The sequence below is a fragment of the Canis lupus genome, chromosome 25 (genome assembly GCF_003254725.2).
Source record: "Canis lupus dingo isolate Sandy chromosome 25, ASM325472v2, whole genome shotgun sequence".
Classification (NCBI taxonomy): domain Eukaryota; kingdom Metazoa; phylum Chordata; class Mammalia; order Carnivora; family Canidae; genus Canis; species Canis lupus.
In genome coordinates, this window is record NC_064267.1 from 34185185 (window position 1) to 34205680 (window position 20496).

Sequence of the window (20496 nt, forward strand, 5' to 3'; positions counted from 1 at the left end):
GAACTCATGGACCCTTTCAGAGGGTTCTAAAGGGGGACAGATGTTCTATTTCTCACCCTCTGGATGGGTCTCACAGCAGCGTCCGGTGGTGGTTTTCCCGAGCTCGGATCTGATACCTCCTCAAACCCCCACACCACCCCATCCCCCCATTGTTCAGATCAGAACGACAAAACCAGCAGATGACCACAGTGGGGCCCCAGAGGTCCTAACTTGAACATTTGTCCTGACAACAGCAGCGAACACTCTGGCATTCAAATGGTTTGATTTGTGATCTCTGTCTTTCAAATGGATGGTTGATTGGTTTATATATCTCTTCTCCTTTCACCAGGAGAAGTATTTCTTCGAGTGAATGAATGGACAGAGAGTAGAATGAAGTTTGGCTTCTAATTGAATGGCTTTTTGTGTCCAAAGTTAGAGCCCCATCTGCGCTCCAAGTGCCACTTTCCTAGCAGCTCTGAGATAGTGTCTACCGAACTGTGCTCAGACCACCCTGCGTCCCAGCAGGTGGAATCAGAACAGTCTAGGTGATAGGCATTAAGCATACAGGGAAAAATATTGTTATGGAATCAGGTCAAATTAGTACATGGTGCCTGGTGATGCTATCCTGGGCTATGTAGAAAAGTACACTTCCACCGTCTACAGAAAAATACCTGGTGAGGGGGTGCCTGGGTGGCTCAGTTGATTAAGCATTTGCCTTTGGCTCAGGTTGTGATCCCGGGGTCCTGGCATCAAGCCCTGCCTCTCCCTCTACCCCTGCTCCTGCTCTCTCTCACTCATGTGTTCTCTCTCTCTCTCAAATAAATAAGTAAAAATTGTTAAAGAAATAAAAATCAAATGTTCCTTATCAAAGTGTGAAGCAGGTCATAGCATGTCTGTTTTGCAGCTCCTGATGGTTCCATTAGCTGCACGCTGTCCTGCTTCCCATCCCCTTAGCTAGGGTGGTTTTTCTCATTGCAGATGGAATAAGGGCCCTAATTCTTTTCATCATCTCTGTTCCTTCAGCAGCTCTGCCATAGAATGTTCCAAAGAAGAGGCCCCGCTTCAAATGCAAAGGGTCTTTTCCGTTGCTAGTACTTAGCAAGACAAACATTGGTTTGTTGTCCAAGCAGCAATTGATTAGGGAGCATATGTTTCCAAGGAGCTTGACAGCTGGGAAGCGAGGCCAAATTGAGAAACCAGTTGGAAAACCTCAGCCCAGATGTTTTCAATAAGCTTGTTGTTCCCCACAATGCATCTGAGACACTCTGGTTTGAGCCCTGACCAGCCATCGGTCACAGCACACACGTCTCAGCAGGGCCAGGGAGTCAGGGACTAGCCCCGTGTCCTCCCTGACCTCGAAGAATCTCAGAATCTCCTTGGTTTTCTCATCTCTACAATGGGAGTATTCGTATCTGCATTTTCCCTACATCACGGAAACAATGGGATTCCCTGTTTTTCTGATTTACTGGAAGGAGGAAGGGAAAGGGGCTTGAACATGTACTAGGCACATACATTATCTCACCAAATCTCCATGGTGACCTGCTTGTTGGGGATCTTTGTTTTCACTTTAGAAATGGGAAACAGGCTTGGTCAAGCAGCTGGCCAAGTTATGTGGTGCCCAGGCCCGAGGCAGAGAGAGTCTGATCCCTGGTTATCTGCCTCCATTAACCTGTCAAGTCCTGCCTGGAGCCCTAAGAAAAAGACATTTGATTTTGTTTCCTTTCAATTTGTAGCAGCACTTACAAACATCACCCTTTAGCACTTTGAGAAAAAATTATTTTGAGTTGGGGTGAAAGACACGTAACATAAAATATGCTGTCTTCACCATTTTTCAATGTGCAACTAGGGAGTGTTAGGACCTTCATATTGTTGCACACCGATCTGTAGAACACATGTTATCTTGCAGACCTGAAGCTGAAGCTCAATCTCAATCCCCATTAAACAAACACTTCTCATGCTCCCCTCCCCCAGCCCCCGGCAGCATCCTTTCTACTTTGTCTTTGGGAGCTAGACTACCCCAAGTACCTCATCTAGGTGGAATCTACAGTTTTTGTCATGTTGTGATCGGTTATGTCACTGAGTATAAGGCCCTGAAGGTTCATCCGCGTTGGATACTGTGTTAGAATTCTCTTCCTTTTTGAGGCTGAGTAAGTCCAGGGTGTGTGTATACTGCAGTTTGTCAGTGGACACGTGGGTTGCTTCCAGCCTTTGGCTATTGTGAATAATGCTGTAATGCTCATGGGTGTGCAAATATCCCTTTGACACCCTGCTCTCAGTTCTTTGGGCTATAGACCCAGAAGTGGGGGTTGCTGGGGCTCAGGGTAATCCCATTTTTATTTTTTAGGTATTTATTTATTTATTGAAATATAGTCAACATGCATTACATTAGTTTCGGGCGCACAGCCTAGTGATTCGAAAAGTCTGTGCGTGCTCCCCACAAGCGTAGCTCCCATCTGCCACCACACAATGCTATGACAGTACCATCGACTCTATTCCCTGGGCTGTGCCTTTCATCCCTGTGATTTCCTCACTCCATGACTGGAAGCCTGTATCTCCCATTTTTCATTTCTTGAGGAACTGCCATACTGTTTTCCAGCGTGGCTGCACCATTTTGTATTCCTGCCAACCACCCATGCACAAGGGTTCCCGTTTCTCCACAACTTTGCCAACCCTTCTTGATATTTTCTCTCCTTTTGACAGTAGCCATTCTAATGGGTGTGAGGTGGCATCTCGTGACAAACCCTCTAGCACTTGGCCCACTGAAGTGCACATCTCTACTTGGTGCAAATCAGGTATAGACATGTGAGGTGAGCAGAATTGCACAGGGCCCACCAGCCCTGCCTTCACCTGACTTCTGGAAGGTGATGGGGCAGCTCTGTGGCTTTAGTATAGCAGGGGAAATGTCAGGGAGAGAGAAGAGCACTGAATGGACCAGGCTCTGGGCTCACGGGGTGGCCCTGCAGGATGAGCCACCCTCTGAGCCAGAGCTCTGTGTGTCAGGTGGGCTGACTATCCCTGAGGCATGGGGAAGTCAGAGGAGGTGATACATATAGAAATTCCTTAAAAACTCTAAACCCTCAGGTGTAGGTTAGCTTACCTTTTTACTGAGAGGTCAGAGTTCAGCCTCTGCTGTAGATGGAAGGTGAGTCTGACTGGTGCCACAACCAGTCTAACTACAGTAGCCATCGTCATCCTTGTTGCCTTGTTTGAGTAACTGTGAGCCAAAAATAAACTAGGCATGTGCCATGTATTATCTCTGGTCCATACACAGCCGCAGTTGAGGCATCTGACAAGGTATCTGACTTGACCAAGGTCGTATAGCTCGTGACCCTGCCAGAATGAAACCCAGCTTAGTATCCAAAATCTTGGCTCTGTCTACTCTATTATGTGACATCTGGGCTCAAATCTGGTTTCTGTCCAAATCACACTCAGTCTACCATGTCAGCTGCCTACTGTGCAAAGGGAATCCAGATGCCCTAGAACTATATCCGGTATCTCAAACATACTACACATCAATTGATGACCACAGTAATTATCAAAATTAGGGAAAAATCCTCTATGACATTGGTGCCCTCCAAAGACTCAACGGCTCTTGGTCTCCCTCTTCTCTGCTTCCTTTAGGACCCATCTGGTTGGACAATATCTACTGCACAGGCAGAGAGGCCACCCTTGCGCCTGCTCCTCCAATGGCTGGGGTGTCACCGACTGCAAGCACACAGAAGACGTGGGCGTGGTGTGCAGTGACAAAAGGATTCCTGGTTTCAAATTTGACAACTCATTGGTCAACCATATAGAGGCAAGTTTTGTGTTCTTAATGATTCCCACACATGACTATTTCCCTTCTTACGTGTAACTCACTTCTCACCTGCCCATTCCAAGAATAGCGTGTGAGTGCTAAGGAAGGGACCCAAGGCAGCCTGACTTGATGCTGGACATCGGAGGGGAGGGTTTCTGGAGTAAGGGAGACCACCAGTGGGGAAAGGGCATCCAGACACAAAGAATGGCTTGGATGAAGGCCCCGAGGCCCTGAGGCATGAAGGGGGATGATAAGTAGGTCAGTACTGCCCAAGACTAAAATGTGAATGTGGGAGTAGTATGAAATAAAGCTATAAAGGCAGACATGAAAGCCCCTCTGTGCTCTGCCTAGGAGTTTGCCATTTCAGTTGGGAAAATGTAGTGGTTATTATTTTTTTAAGATTTTTAAATTTATTCATTCATGAGAGACACAGAGATAGAGAGAGAGGCAGAGACACAGGCAGAAGGAGAAGCAGGCTCCATGCATGGAGCCTGATGCAGGACTTGATCCTCGGTCTCCAGCATCAGGCCCTGGGCTGAAGGCGGCACTAAACTGATGAGCCACCTGGGCTGCCCTGTACTGGTTATTAATTGCCATGTAACAAATTATCCCCCAAAGTTTGCAGCTTCAAACAATATACTTTATTATCTCACTTAGTTTCTGAGGGTCGGGAATCCAGGAGTGGCTTAGCTGACTGACTCTGATCAAATTTTCTCATGAGGTCACCTGGGGCTGGGGGTCCTGTCCCAAGCTGACTCGTGTGGCTGTTAGCCAGGTTTGGTTCCTCGCTGTCAGCTGGAACCCTCTGATCCTCTGCACGTGACCTCTCTATAGGCTGCCTGAGTGTCCTTAAGACATGGCAGTTGTCCTTCTCCAGAGTGAGTGATTTAAAAACCAAAGCTGAAGAAAGGCAACTTAAAATTGCCCTATTTGAGCTCCAAAGGAAGTTCTACCCAGACTATGGTAGACATTTTCCTTTCATGACTCACAGCCATCCTACTCTTTTTCTCATATGTTCCTAGAGCACACTGCATACGCCCAGGAACTTGTGTAAACCTGCATTATAGCATGGAAAAGGATTTCCACCTTTCTCTCAAATGGCAAGGTCAGACCACTTCTAGCTGACACTCTTCAAATGCTGCTATTTTAGCTGGGAGTAGTAGACAAGATTGTTAAAGAGCTAATGTACTTTAGTGTTCCAGTTATCGACAGTAAGTTTGCTTTACTGTAAAGTCTGTGATTTGGAAGGTGGGCTTGTCCAGCCCAGTTTCACACTTCCCATCTCCACTGCTTATGACTTCACATGGGATAATTAGCACCCCCTTTCTAATGAGATTGGAAGCTCCTGGGGGATAGGGTATACCTAATTCACCATTAGATCCAATAGAAATAGCATTAGGTACCTGGTAGGAATGGTGTTTCCAAGCCGTAAATTTTCTTCTTTTTTTTTTAAAGATTATTTTTATTTATTTTTTTAAAGATTTTATTCATTTATTCATGAGAGATAGAGAGAGAGACAGAGAGAGGCAGGGACACAGGCAGAGGCACCCAGGGATGCCCCCTAAATTTTCTTCTTAAGAGTACATACCAGAGGGACGCCTGGGTGGCTCAGTGGTTGAGTGTCTGCCTTCAGCTCAGGGTGTGATCCTGGAGTTCTGGGATCGAATCCCATATCGGGCTCCCTGCATGGAGCCTGCTTCTCCCTCTGCCTGTGTCTTTGCCTCTCTCTCTCTCTCTCTCTCTCTCTGTGTGTGTGTGTGTGTGTCAGTGAAGAATAAATAAATACATTCTTAAAAACACACACACATACCAGAGATCCTTATCCCCATAGGTGAAGAACCTCCCAGGATCAAATATCAAATTAAACAATGATAAGAAGCACATAGAAGCAAATCATTCCTTCATTGCATTGCCCTGCTTAATAGAAAAATGAGCTTATTTGTAAGATCTACAATGGGCCTCTATTCAGCCTAGAACCTCAGGATAATACAATTGGATTATCAAGTGACGATCCAGTCTTCCGATCATAAAAAGGTAATTAGTAGTTTGAATAAAAAGGTGGGCCAAAATATCAGTGGGAGAATGAAAAGACTCATCTGCCATTAGAAAAAAAATGATCCTGGAAAAAGGATTCTGGATATGGCACTTCAACATTCAAACATTCAAGTGTTTATTGAATGTGGCTCCTAGAAAAAAACAGAACCTTGACTGGGTAGACTAGGTGGAGAAACGACACCCAAAAATATAGTAAGAAGTACTTTTGTATTCTGGAAGTTCTAAGAGTCCCCCACAAAAGCTTAGTACCTGTCTTTATTCTGGACCTTTGTTGGGTACCTGCTGTACACACAGCGTGGTCTGGAATACCATTAGGGAAAGAAAACATGGCCCTTATAACCTGAGAAGACAAGATGCTTGCCTTGGCAAAGCTGGAGGATCATTCCAAGGCAAAGAGCCTAGACTCTAAGTGAATTTACAGTAACCCAGAGAGGGCTATGGTGAGGATAACTGGTTGAAGAGTGGGATGACTCCCACAGCCTTCCACGCTTTGCATCTTCCCAGAAGGCTTCCCTCTTGCTATTGTACAGTCAGGCTGGTTACCATGAGCCACATTGGGAGCTTTCTCATCTGACTGGAAAAGGAACTCCAGACACTGTGGAAACTTTGAACTAATGAGCAGTAATCCCCTGTAACCTCTTCCCTTTGGTGTCAGCTCAGTGGAGGTCGGGAAAAGGCCCACATCTCAAGATGTCTAAGGAGAAACTTCGAGAATTGCCACTCCATCTAGGACTTTGTGGCTAAAGCTCATGCTTACTGTCAGGGCTGGCCTAATGGATAGGGAGCTGCCCAGACCAACTACAAGGGATATTTGTGGGATGTTGAGAAGTTTCTCCAAAATACCTCATGTAATAGCCTGTGTCAGTGGCTGAAATCATGGAATCATTCCTCTTGGCTAAAGAAATGTCCCCTATTAAATGTTTTTGGATGAGAGGAAGAGATGTAGGCTGGTGGACATGGAGTTAGGTGGGGTCACAGTGCGGTGACTAATAGTACCTAGGAAAACTGCAAGCTAATCAATATGAGCACAGTGGATGGTCTCTAACAGTAGTTCCTGGGGTCCCGCTCCTGCCTCTTTAACAGCAGACATTTACATGGAGGTGAAAATGTGCACTGATAAAAGTTGTAGAGGACACAAAACTAGAAGGGATTGCTGGGATATAACATTACTGAATGAGATTCAGAAAAACCTCAGTAAGTTGAGATAAATAGGCCCAAACTATAATATATTAGGGATGAATAGAAGGTCCTATTAAAGGTTCATGAAAAAAAAATCAGCTACAGAATGAAAGCCAGGGAGAGTGACTGAAAAACATTGATTATATCTTTAAAATCCCTGAAGGGGGGACGCCTATGTGGCTCAGCGGTTGAGCATCTGCCTTTGGCTCAGGGTGTGATCCCGCGGTCCCGGAATCAAGTCCTACATCAGACTCCCTGCGTGGAGCCTGCTTCTCCCTCTGCCTGTGTCTCTGCCTCTCTCTCTGTGTCTCTCATGGATGAGTGAATAAAATTAAATAAATAAATAATCAATCAATCAATCAATCCCTGAAGGAGATTGACCTAAAGCTCTGTATAAGCCAAAGCTATGATATGGTGGGGGAAAAAAAAAGTGAATGTGCACAAATGGAAGAATTCATCCCCTAAATTCTTTGTTTTTTTGGATCAAGAACTGAGTACAGAGTTCAGTTCAGGGGCCATCTCTTAGCTAGAGGACAGACCAGCAAGGTGGAGATAGATCTAGAAGTCATATCGTATAAGGAAATGAAGATACAGTGACAAAATAGAGAGAAGAGGAGACATCTCTTTAAATAACTGAAAAGTTACCGTGGAGAGGATGCATGATTTATTCTAACCCAGAACCAAGATGGGTAAGAAGGTAAAGGGACATAGATTTCAGCTCGGCATGAAAACTCTGTAACGCTTAGGGCTGCCCCACGGTGGATGGGGCTAGCCTGTTAGTAGCAAGCTCCCTGTCACTAGAGTAATTCAAGCAGGAAGGGGATGGCCTCCTGCCAGGAATGTTGCAGCCAGATTCCTGCACTGGGAAGGAAGCAGGATGAGGTGATTGCCAAGTTCTAAGATCCCTTGTTACTCTTCATTTATGAAAACACACTCAACCCACATAGGGGGGTGCCCATAGCTGGTTCTTGGCAGTGTACACCATTGTGTGAATGGGCATCTCTCTCTTTCTCTCTGTCTCATTCTCTCACATGCACGCACACACGCACACATGCACGGAAGGGATGCCTGCTGGTGTGTGTGCTCTGGCTGTCTCCCTGCCTCTTCTCTGGGCCAACACAACCTTGGCCTTGAAAGCAGTAGCAGACTTTCTACCTTCACTCTTCCACGTCAAAGTGTGAGCACTAAGGCCCTCCCTCGACTTCCCCAGTTCAGGGTTCATAAATTCAAAAGTGGCCAAGAGTGGAGTATTGGTCAAAAGGAGATGCCAGCTAATGCTTTCTCTGTGTCTTATGATCCCAGGAGCAAATGACTGACCTAATGAATGTGGTGAGGACACCTCCCCCCGCCACACACCCCGTCCCATTTCATCCCACCCCTACTCTGAAGGGTATGGCCTGGATCTCTAACATCCATCCTCATTGACTCCTGGAGACTGGGGGCAGATCACAGACTATTAGAGATGACTCTCACAGGCTTGTGCCTTCTCCACAGTACATTGGAATTCTCCAAGCAGAGAGTGGAAGAAAACTGAGCATCAGTCTAGACCAAGTTCATCCCACTTTGGAATGCCCGAGGCATGAATCACTAAGCCCTGGAGACTGGCTGATGAATTTCACTCAATGAGCTAACTGTGCTTCCAGTGGACTCCTGCGTCTGCTTGGGGCATCCTCAGGGGCTCTTTGACACTTCATGAGTTCCCTTCTAAAGAAGGGAGGAAGCACATCTCCTGCATATGAATGACCCCACCAAGGGAAAGTTCATAGGTTTAGGTCCTGGGCTACCTGTTGGCAAGCAGCCAAAACACGGGGCAAGTCCATTTTCTTTTCTTTTCTTTTTTTTTAAGATTTAACTTTTATTTATTCATGAGAGACACAGAGAGAGAAGGAGGCAGAGACACAGGCAGAGGGAGAAGTAGGCTCCATGCAGGGAGCCCAACGTGGGGCTCGATCCAGGGTCTCTAGGATCACACCCTGGGCCGAAGGCGGCGCTAAACCACTGAGCCACCCGGGCTGCCCAAGTCCTTTCTTTATTAAGATAAGCTGGTTGATTTCTCTCCCTTCCAACTATGGTAGTCTGTAAACCAGAGTGGCAGTGGTTTTCTCCATCAAAATGGAGATGTGCTTGTGCTCATCATTTACTAGGTAGTTTTAAATATTCTGCAGAGGAAAGAATTCAGATGATTTCTGTCAAAGTGCTTAGCAGACTATAAAGTGCTACAGTAGGTTAGCCCTGCAGATTCACCAGCCTTGGTTCACGGCATCCAGAAAATTCAGGCAGTCTCAGTTCTCCAGAACTCTCTCACAGATCCAGTCTCTGTGACACAGACTGTACTGTCCCATCTAGCTGTATAGCCTGTTTCAGACCCCCAGAGTTGAAGGCAGGACCCCTGAGTTCCAGTCTGGTGGAGTCTGAGACTTGCAGCTGGGTGTCCGGGGTGCCTGACCCTTCCTGGGTCTCTGGACACCTCACCGTCAAACAGCATTCTCATAAGGCCAATGAATCAGAGGCCAGTCCTCAAAACCTTCTCAAAAAGAGGCAAGCAGGAGCAAATTCTGAAATGCAAAATACTCGTGCTTCCAAGCAAACGGATCTTTTTTTTAAACCTAGGAAACAGAGCCCCAACTAAACCTCCCAGGATTTCAGAGGCTCTTAACTTGAGAGGCTTTGTTTCCTGTCTGTGGCACTGGACAAGTTGGAAAAAGCATTAGATAAGAAGAGATTACAAATCCAGATGCCCTCCTGAGTCAACTTCTCTACTCAGGCTGTTTTGCACATTGCTAAGTCATGTGCTCATAGAAGGGCTCAAGGCTGGAGCCGTGTGCTGTGAGATCAGGGAACATACAGATCTTTTCCTTTTCTTCACCTTCCCACACCACCTTCTTACGTACCCATTTTTTAAAGGCTCTTTTGCGAGGTGGTTAGGTTACCAGAACTGATTGGAAACCCCCAGGCCATGAGATTTAGGTGTGGCCCATCCCTTAAGTGGCCTCCAAGCCTCAGTTCCTCTTTGTGACAGCAGGCAGCCCCGAGATCTGCAGAGGCCAACAGAGGGCCATAGAGGACATTGCTGGGAGAATCTGGTACCCCTCCCCTCCACACTTTCACATCCTTCTGGAAGGACCCTGAGACCTGAAGAAAGCTCTTTCTTCTCTTAACCGCAGGAACAGAGGCTGGTGGGAATTCTTAAAATTCCAGGAGTCCTGGTTTGTCAGCTGCCAGAATGCTTCAAGTTTTCCCCCTCGGCAGCAGTCTTATCTCACCAGCATCTGGGGCCTCTAGGAAGGTCTGAGAGCTTTCCAGCCAAAAGTTTGACCCCTTGCCCATTCCCTACCGCCCCGGCCACCAGAGAGCGGGTGCAACAGGTTGTACTGGGTAGTTTCAGAAAGAAAAGGGGTCTGTTCTCATCTTGGTGCAATTTTGAAGGTGAGAGTCCCTCCAAACCTAAATGTAGTCCTGCTTCTTCCCTGATGGTCGCAGGATGCCTGGACGGGCTCCCTCTGTGGTAGGAGGAGAAATGGTAGCAAGTAGGCAGTTCGTGCCAGACTCTCCCACAGGGAGTAAGGAGTTATGGTGGAAGCCCAGAGCCTCTGAATCCCCCGTCTTGCTGACCTGTTGAGCTGGGCCATCACATTAGCTGTCCTGGGTTTGTCCTGTAGCTCACAGGGAGTTTGGGCAAAAGGATGTATGTATAAGATCCTGTCTGGTGTTAACATTCCATGATTCTATTTATTGAATCTCTATGTGATCAGGACTTGCCAGCCACCACAAGGACACAAAAATTCTAAGGGGGCACCTGGGTGGCTCAGTCGATTGAGCATCTGTCTTTGGCTCAGGTCATAGTCCCAGGGTCCTGGGATGGAGTCCCATATCGAGCCCCACATTGGGCTCCTCATCGGGCTCCACAGGGAGCCCGCTTCTCCTGCCCCCTGCTCCCCCCAGCCCCGTGCTCTCTGGTGAGCGCTCACTCTCTCTCTCTCTCTGTCAAATAAATAAGATCTTTTTAAAAAAATAAAAGAAGATTAAAAATAAATATAGTTCTAGGGTGACCTATTTTCCTGACTAAAAATAGGTCAGAGCATCTGAAAAGCAAAAGGGCATTTATGCAGGTAACAGAACAAAATATTTGAAATTGTGTGCATCCTGACAAATCTGGGAACCTGATTCCTGGCTGGGGTGTGGCTCACACAACTTTTTGAAAAGCATCAATATTATTATAATTGTGTGAGAGGTGAAATAAGTAAGTAAACAACATCATACTTACCTGTTAGAAGAAATAAATAAGTAGCATTATAATTTATCTTGGATGAAATAAATGGATGGATAGCATGTACTCAGAGTTCGAACATATGAATCGGATGGGACATCTGTGGCAGTTTGGAGAGGGAGAGAACAGAGAATATGGGAGATTATATATGGAAAGGAGGCAAGATGGGAGAAGCGGGCAGGAGAAAGACTCATTGCCCTGGTTGGGGGATCCATTCTGTAGAGTGGCCCAGTGGTGTGAGTAGGGTGGGGCTGCAGTGCACCAAGGAGTTCAAATGAGTCACTTCAACCATGCAGGAGGGGTCAGTGCCAAGGACTCCCTCCCACTGGATCCCCAGGAGTCTGTTGCTAAGGTAGCTGGACTGTATCTGGCCATGTGTTCATTTGATACATTTTAATAGAGCACCAGACACTATGCCAGGCAGTGGGAATAAAGAGATTGATGGGGTGGACAGCCTTGCCTTCCTGGAGATTCCAGTCTAGTAGTAAAGGACAGTTCCACAAATTGTTACTTCGTTACCATGGTGACAATTTACCCTGAGAAGCAGTAGGGACCCCAGCTGGGAGGCTGGCCCAGGACTTGGCTGGTCTGTGGCCTCAGCCCCCCTGCTGGAACAGGTGTCCTGCCAGCTTCCTGCAGACGGCAGAGCTTGCTTGTTCTCCAAAGAAGCAGTCTCTGTTACCTACCCCAGTGCTTTCTGGTTGGAAAATGAAATACAGAGCGTTCGATTTTCCAGCAGCCTTGTAAGGCTCTTGATTTATAGGAGGAGGGCCCAGACAGACTGCTGTTTTTTTCCTCTGGTGGCTCAGAATGATCTCAGCTCCCCACACCACCCCCACCCAAGTGCTGTCCATCACATGGAGCGGAGGAGCAGAAATCACCGCAATGCCTTTTCTCTTCTACTTCATCCATCTGACCCAGTAGAAGTCACTGGATAGAGAATGTTACTTCTGACTTAGCTCTTTACTCTGTGAATTCCTGATTTGATCATCAAAAGGAGACAATTACAGTGTGGCCAGATTCTTCTACTACAATTCACCTCATGTGTTGACAGATGATACCCACTTAACTCAACCATCTAGATGTGTGCTGAGGGTCAGATCAGCTTTTGGTTCAGCTCATTAACTGCCTTAGCATCAGATTGTGAGAGGAAAGGTAGGGTGATAATAGCCTAGATGACAAGGGAGCGCATGGAGAAAGTGTAGACTTCTGCTCGTCCATCCATAAGTCACACAAGTAGTGCTTATGCTATGAAGAGAGAGGCAAGTGCTGCCTCGTTTATTTTGCATTAAACAAAGAATAAAGGGAGTCTTTATTACATTTTTGGCTTGGGAGCTCAATGTTCAGCTAAGATAAATTCCTGTAATTGGATTTTTAAAAATTACTATTGGTTCACTCCAAAAATATTTGAGGACCCACTATGTGTCATGTCTGGCACTGGGAGCCATGGGCAATACAGAAATGAATAAGGCCCAATCCTGCCTTTAGGAACTCACGAATCAATGAGGTGGCAAAAACGCAGGGAAAGAAAAATAGTAATAATACAAGATAGGATAAGTCAAGGACTAACTAACCGAGTGACTCAGAAAGCAAATGCGAGGGGAATAAAGAGATCAGATCTCTGGGGACCAGATATTTGGGGAAGGGGGCTTTGTGAAAGAGATGGTATTGTGTCTTTCCTCCTCTGTCATGAATGACAGAGAGACTTGCCTGTCTGGTTGGCCCGTGTGTCCCAGGGCCTCACACGGTGCCTGGGTTGTAGTACCACTCAACAAACATTTTTCAAATGTATGAATGAGATATTGTCCCTGAGGTCAATGGGACTCAGAGAGAAGGAAGAGAGAATTGCCGGGAGGTTGAATGCTGGGCTTTCAGGAGTGATATCCATGGCAGTGAGAGAAGGTCGCTGGCTGGAAAAAGGGAAGGGAAGGGGTGTTATGGATTAGAGCAGGATGCCTAAGGCCTGGGAGCCATGGGAAAGCTTGGTGCAAGACATGACTACGCAGTGGGCAAGGTGGATGACTGTGCCGCTGGTGTGTGAGGTGGACCGGGTCAGCAATTCCTCCACAGTGGGGAGACACTCAGCCCGTGTGAGATGCCAGCTAGTCATTTCACGTCACGGTTCTCATTGCCATCTGACTGGCAAATGGAGGTGGGAAGGAGACAGTGATGGAAGGCTAGACGAGGTGTTGCTGAGTGGCTGGACGGTAGGTGTGAGGAGGGGCAGGTGCAGAAGGCAGGTGAGGCTTGTGGTCTGCAAGCTGGAATGGCGGAAGCCTGACTTGGTGAGCGGAGAAAAGGTTGAGGGTATCTTGGATGTATTTGGTTTGAGGTGCTAAGGAAGGTGCCAAGCTAGTAGTTGGGAAAATGGATCTCTGTTCTGGAGGGCCAGTTTTTGAAATAGCTGAATAAAGACAGCTCAGAGCTAGAAAGCAAGATGCAGGAAGTGTTCACAGTAGAGGGATGAGGCTTGCTTAGCAAGCAGAAATTATGTGGAACTGACCAGCCATGCACTCTCATTGGGAGGACTGCGTCCTCGCGTATCCCGCCACCACGTATCCTTCCTCCTGGACACCTCTCCTGGGATGCCTTCTCAGGTGGGGAGCCCTGGGCTGATATTCAACAACAGCTTCTCGAGCAGAGGGAAGGAAGATAATTGGGCTAAGATGGGGCCCTTATGAACACACCTCCCAGCTGACAGACTTTGCACCTAGTACCGAGTTTTCAAATTGTGAAGGGACATCCTTGTCGTCTGGCTTGCCTTGCCTCCCCCTACTGTAGCTTTACCTGATGCAATCTTCAACTCGACTTTCAAAATCGGTGATTTTTCCTCCTTGGCGACAGCCCCAGATGGTCACATTGTGGAATTTTTGCAAGTCATTCACAGATGCTGCAAAAGTGAAATGTCCTGCAGGCACAAGACTGGGAATCCTGCCCTGGTGCTCCTTGACCAGCCTTTCTTTCCACCAGCTCACTGGCTGAAGCAAGGCAGGTCCTGACCTCCCTGCACCTTGACTTTCCCTTTTGGACGTGGGTGATCATCACTCCCAGGGCTCGAGCCCTGCTGGGGATGAGATGAGTTCTCAGTAGCACAAGTTTAGAAGGTTCTCTGAATTCCTTGGAGGGAGGCCTTTTTGGAGACCTGGGTAAACTCTTAGCTCTGGCAAGAGACAGCATTCAGACTTTCATTTTAATTTGAAAATGTGCCAGATGCATTACAAGCTTCTGGCCCAAAAGGGTTTAATATATAACCGGTAAGTCAAGAGAGCCCTTTGTTAGGAAAGAAAAACATGTCTGTGTTTTAGTGGTTCACATCTTCTCTTCTCTTTTGGAGTTGAACTTCTGAGAAAAAAAAATCTAACTCTTGTGGTGATGGAAGAGATTCCACAGCGGTGAAGTAAGGAGGGAAGTTCTGTGTGTATGTGTGTGTTTTCCTGCACAGAAGTCTCTGAGAGGCCTATGTGAGCTAGTTAGCTAGCAGTGAGCCTTGAATGTGCGCCACGAAGGGTTTCCCTGCTGCCCTCTGGCCGGAGTCCAGGCGCAGCTGGGAGGCAGCCCCTCTCTCACGCAGGCTCGGGTCTGACTCATGGCTCCTCCCCACTGGAGCACAGGACGGACTTTAGACGTGTAGGCCCCAAAGGGACCACCCAGAAAGCTGAGCTCCTGGCTCTGCCCCGTGTGGGTCTACTCTGTACCTTGTGCTGGACAGGGCATGGGTAGGAGGGCAGAGACCAGTGGTCACCAGTCCAGAGTCCAAACTCGGTCTTCACCCTTGTTTACCTACTTATTGGCTGTGTGAACTTGGAGAATTGTGAAGTCTTGCCAAGTTCTCTCATTTTTCACCTGGAACATGAGTGTACCATTGCCCTGCTCCTAGATTGTCATGGGAATTGAGGGACCACAGAGCCTGACGTGGTCATGAGTTGGTTGGTTGGTGTTTGGTAAGTGAGAGCCCTTGAAGTTTTTGTTATTCAGGGAAGAGACAGGGTCCTGTGGTTGGGGCATAGAGAGGAAGCCTGGTCCATCGAGGGCAGAGACTGTATTTTGTTGAGTGAATGAATGAAGTGAATTTGAGCCTGATGGAATGAGAAGGAGTTGGTTGCATGAGGGAGAAAAGAAGACATTCCATTTTGAGGGAACAACCCTGACCACTTTTCTAAGGCTTTGGAGAGAACAAGGCCCTCTGGACTTCTCCTGCACCGCATAGGTGCACAAATAGACTCACGCTCCAGACACACACAGAGATACACAGCATCATACACACACCACACACACACACACACACACACACACACACACACAGTGATTTGGTGGGAGAATAAGGACAAGGACGCCTCACTCTAGCACTTTCTCTTCTCCAAGCCTCATTTCCCACATCCTCGAGCCCACCTGGCTCCCCCTCACTGTCATACTTCTGCAGAAGAGATGCCACCTTGCATCAAGATAAGGGTACAGGAGTCCACTGTGTCCCGTCTCCCACTGTGGTAGCTGGGGTGCTGAGGGTCACATTTTACATCTCCACATAGTGAGCCTGTGCTGCTGACCCAGGGAGGGGGGGCGGGGAGCGGGGGGCAGGGGAGTAGGGTAGGGAAGGATCTGTGAATTTAACAAAGTCCGCCTGGGCTGCCTGCCCTGTGGAGTCACAGGGCTGGTGCCTCTGGGGTAACTTTCCTTCTGGGCTTCGTGCATTGCATGCTGGAATTCCAGCCCCGCCTCCCGAGGTGGGAAGAGGCAGGAGGGGGCTGGTCCAGAGGCTGGTCCAGAGCTCAGGCCCTCTCTTGGCTTGCCCCTGTCCACGTGTCTTGATGGCACAGGTCCTGTGGCCTGAATGGAGGCTGTCAAGCAATCCCGGATTGCTGGCAAACGCAGTCTTGCCCCTGGCGCTTTCATTCCTCTCTGCGTGGAAAGGAACCAGGGCCAAATGCCATCACTCCCGGCCCACATACTTTCCACTGCCTTGCCAGGCTGCTGAAACAGGGCCTGCCTTTGCACCCTAAAGCCAGGGTAAGGAGGCATGAATCCCCGGGCACCCAAATAATGGTTCTGTTCAACCTCGTGGTTCATTTGCATCCTGGCTGGACAGGAGCTTAGGCACTCGATTGCCAGGATCGTCTCTGCAGGCACCCCTGCCCGGCCCCACCCTCCTCCCCCTTGGCCCGGCTCAGAGAGCTCACACTGCACTCCCTGCTTCTAGGTGGTTCGTGGGAGATTATAACAGAGTCAACAGCCAGTTTTCTTATCTGGAAAAATGGGAGGACAATAGCTCTGAACCACCTCACTCTGTTATTTGAAGATTAAGTAAGAGAATGCACATAAAACACTCCTGTGGGGCTCACATACGGAGGCTGTTACTGTTATATTGCAGTTAACCATATCTGAGTATAGATTTTGGGCTGTGGATGATGAGTTATGACTGGCTATGGGCACCTCACTAAGTAATTTGGGCATGATTTTATGGTCAAGGGATAAGATCACTCTGTTTTAGGAAGAGCTCTAGTGGCTGGCCCTGTAGCTCATAGATGAAGAGGGGTTGGAGGCAGGGACCCAGGGAGCCTTGCAAGAGCTCGTGGTGGTCCCATAGGGCAGGTGCAGAAAGAGGAGGAGAGATTCCAGAGGGAGCTTCCATAGTGTCTGGGGGCACAGATATGACTAACGCCAGGTGCCCCCCCATTCCTCCCATCCAGCTTGGCCTCTCGAGGCCCCTTGTCTTCCTGCCAAATCCCTGGGCCTCTGGGGCAAGGACATTGCCACTCAGTGTCAGAGGTATGGGGAAGAGAGCCCATGATGCATTGCGGCAAGAGTCCCCCCCCCCAAGCCCAGCCACTTCCACCTGTCGGGGTCCTAACTCTTTTGTCACTGCCTTGGAAAGATGGATGGGGGTGGAGGTGGGAGTGGAGGTGAGGAGAGGGCTTTCCAAGCGCCTCAGGTCATTTGGAATCTTTCCTTTCCTTGCTACAGCCCAGTGACCATGGCCATCCCTACCCCTTGAGTCCCTACACAAACCTCTCCAAGCCCTACCTCTTCTCTCCTGGGATTTTCTCATTGCCGAGCACCAACACCAATGCCAGGGGATGAAGCAGCATCCAAGATGGCACCACCAGCCTTAGGATGGCCAAGGCTCATCCGCCTGACACTTCAATTTTCCTGAAAGCTTCGGGGGGAGACAAACACATACAGGCACACGTGTGCACACAGACATGCTTTGGAGTAAAATTCGAAATCCAAATTATTTTTAAGATAGAACTTGAAAATCTAAAGAGCATGTCCTCTCTTCTGCACTTATTTTGAAAACCCACAGAAGGAGGCTGCTGCACTGTGCTCTCCGGGCTCTCTGTAGGATGTCGGTGAAGCTGCTGAGGTCCTCAGGCCCCTCTCGGATGGCTCCTGGCCTCTCCTGCTCCCCCTGCACCCCTGCTCTGCGGGCTCTGAGGGCAGAGTGTCTGGCCTGTGGGGCGCCCCTCCATGGCCAGACCAGGCAAGTAACCCCTCTCCTTCTGTGCCTCCTGCTTCCCAGAACTTGAACATCCAGGTGGAGGACATCCGGATCCGAGCCATCCTGTCCGCCTACCGCAAGCGCACTCCCGTGACAGAGGGCTATGTAGAGGTGAAGGATGGCAAGACCTGGAAGCAGATCTGTGACAAGCATTGGACAGCCAAGAATTCCCGCGTGGTCTGCGGCATGTTTGGCTTCCCTGGGGAGAAGACGTACAACGCCAAAGTGTACAAGTAAGGGGACTGCTCAAGCCCCGGCTTCCTGGGCTCTTGCCCTGCCTTGCTAAGCATCACCTCCTGGAGTGCCTCTGCCCCATGCAAAGCAGAGTCCTTCCTGTCCCACGTCGCGGCAGGCCCACCAGTGACCCCCTCCAGCAAGCCTGCCCTTGAGAAACTCCTGCTCCTGTGGGAGACAGACCCCAAGAGCATGACAAAGGGAGGCTGAGGGGACTATTAGGGCAGAGATGAAGTGCAAGGTGCTCCAGCCTGGAAAAATCCCACTGTCCCAGTGCAGAGGCTCATGACCATGGGGGCTGGACAAGGATAGTAATAGCCGGGCCAGGCAGGGCAAGGGCAGGCCCGATTTAAGAAGACATGTCTGCTTTTCCTCACTAAATGATTATTCGGAGAAACCTTTCAGCGACTGTCAGGAAATTGAAAAATGGTTCGATTTGACTCACACCCGTCCCGGTTAAACCTTACAGTTCCCGTTATGGTTTCCAAAGTTAGTGTCTCCGGGGGGAAGGAGGGAGATACTAATGGGACTTGGAGTGACCTGCCCCAAGGGGTGTCCAGTGAAGGAATTTGGGCCTGTGCCAGGCTGGCTGCTGGTGTACTCTGGTTGGTGCGGGGTCTTCTTCTCTCTTCTTTTTAATTTTTAAAAAAATTTGTAAAAAGATTTTATTTATTCACGAGAGACACAGTGAGAGAGGCAGAGACATAGACAGAGGGAGAAGCAGGCTCCCTGCAGGGAACCTGATGCAGGACTCAATCCCAGGACTCCGGGATCATGACCTGAGCAAAAGGCAGATGCTCAATCACTGAGCCACCCAGGGGCCCCTCTTCTTCTCTCTTCCTATTAATGGCAGTGACGTCTGTTTCTGAGTGCTCACTGTGTGGAAGGCTCGGCTCCTAGTCATCGAACTCTCATGGCACCAGAAGTAGGGGATCTGCTTCAGAGTCAAAGAAAGAAAGTCAGAGAGCCATGCTAGAACTAGAATCCAAACGCAGGTCTCTAGCTTTGAGAGGAGTGGGGACCAAGCCTAGCTCTCCTTCCAGATCCTCCATGGGCTTGTCCTGGCCACTTTTGGTTAGAGCTCCCAATCCACTGCAGGGGTGAGCACTGGCAGCAGGGCAGGCTCACAACACCCCTAGGGGTAATCACAGTGTCGATTCCCACCCCCATCCTCCACCGCCCCAGACACAGCCCAAACCTTCCTGGTTACACAGGGCAGCTGGGAGGTGGAGTGGTCTCAGGCCTCTGAGTCTTTGGACAACTCCCGCCAGCTGGTCAGCTCCATCCCTGGGGACACCTTCTCAGCTTTTCAGACCCATTGGAGCCAAGAAAAGCAAACCCCACCCCTGGCTGGCCCTACCACAGCCCCCAGCCTGGTGACAGATCTGAGCCGAGTCCTAGAAGTGGGAAGGCTGCCATCGGACCAAGGCCAGGCAGCGCGTGGCTTGTTCAGATGGCATTTGAAAACTATCTCCCCAACTGAGGACAGCCCTGAGTCCTCATCCTGCTTTCAAGGAGGGGTCTCAGCTCTGTTTTGGCAGCTGTTCCCCGGGCGATCCTCTCTAAGCTCCTTCCATCCCTGCCCCTGTGTCGGCTTCCCTTTTCAAACTGGGACAGGAAAGGGCCCCAAGGGCTGGGAGGCATCCAAGGCGGCGGCGGTGGATGGTGTTCTCAGCCAAGTTGGGAGATGATTAACTGCTGCTGCTGCAAACCAGCTCTGAGGCCTGACCTCTAGCTGGAGAGGGTATGGAGGGGCAGGAAGGCGGGCGGTAAACCTTGTAGGCTGGTTTTATCTTAGCCACTGAGACTCAGCTGACAATTAGGTCCCAAAAGAGAAAGGCACGCTGGGGGACGTTTCTGCCTCCATGGTGCTGTTGGGGGCTGTGATGGCAGCCGGCTGGACGAAGCCGTTAGTGATGAGCTGGGACTTCCAGGGCACGTGGCGGCCTCAGACATCACCTGGTCCAAGCCTTGGTCTGCATAGAAGGAGATGCAGGCCTGCAGGGCAGGGGGCTCGGGGGTCACAGGGCCCACCTACTGGGGCCCGCAGGGGAGCCCAGGTGTGTTCTCCACTCTGCTGCTGCCACGTTCAGCCCCAGCTCCTGCTCTGCTCTGCCCCAGAGGCAGGGCCTGGCTGCATGGGGTGGCCCCCACCACAGGCTGGCTGTTAAGTCTAGGAGCCGGGGAAGGGCAGGGCTGGGAACCGGGGGTCAGACAGCCATGCTTAGTCGCACCGGATGGCAGAGGTGTGGGAGCCGAGCGAGGGCCACCCTGCATGGTTCCTGAATCTGCACCTTCTAGTGGCATCTTTCCCTCGCTCCCTTCGGCCCTTCCTGCAGCCTGATCCTGCTGTTGCTGACAACCCTCACTCTCAGGGAGACCCTTCACCCTAGGAAGGAGATTGTTTTCAAAGTGATTCTCTCTCTGGTGGGGTTAGCCATCTCCAAGTAGCTACCAGGTCCAAAGGAGCTTCGCAACCTTAGATGTTCACCT

General features: G+C 49.4%; 1 protein-coding gene across 1 annotated transcript in view; it reads left to right on the forward strand.

Moving 5' to 3' along the window:
* Nucleotides 1-20496, forward strand: part of LOXL2 (lysyl oxidase like 2) — a 90806-nt gene that overhangs the window by 33575 nt on the left and 36735 nt on the right. The window contains 3 exon segments of the mRNA XM_025463089.3: nucleotides 3601-3648; nucleotides 3651-3775; nucleotides 17791-18002. Of these exon segments, the coding sequence (XP_025318874.2) occupies nucleotides 3601-3648; nucleotides 3651-3775; nucleotides 17791-18002 (385 nt within the window).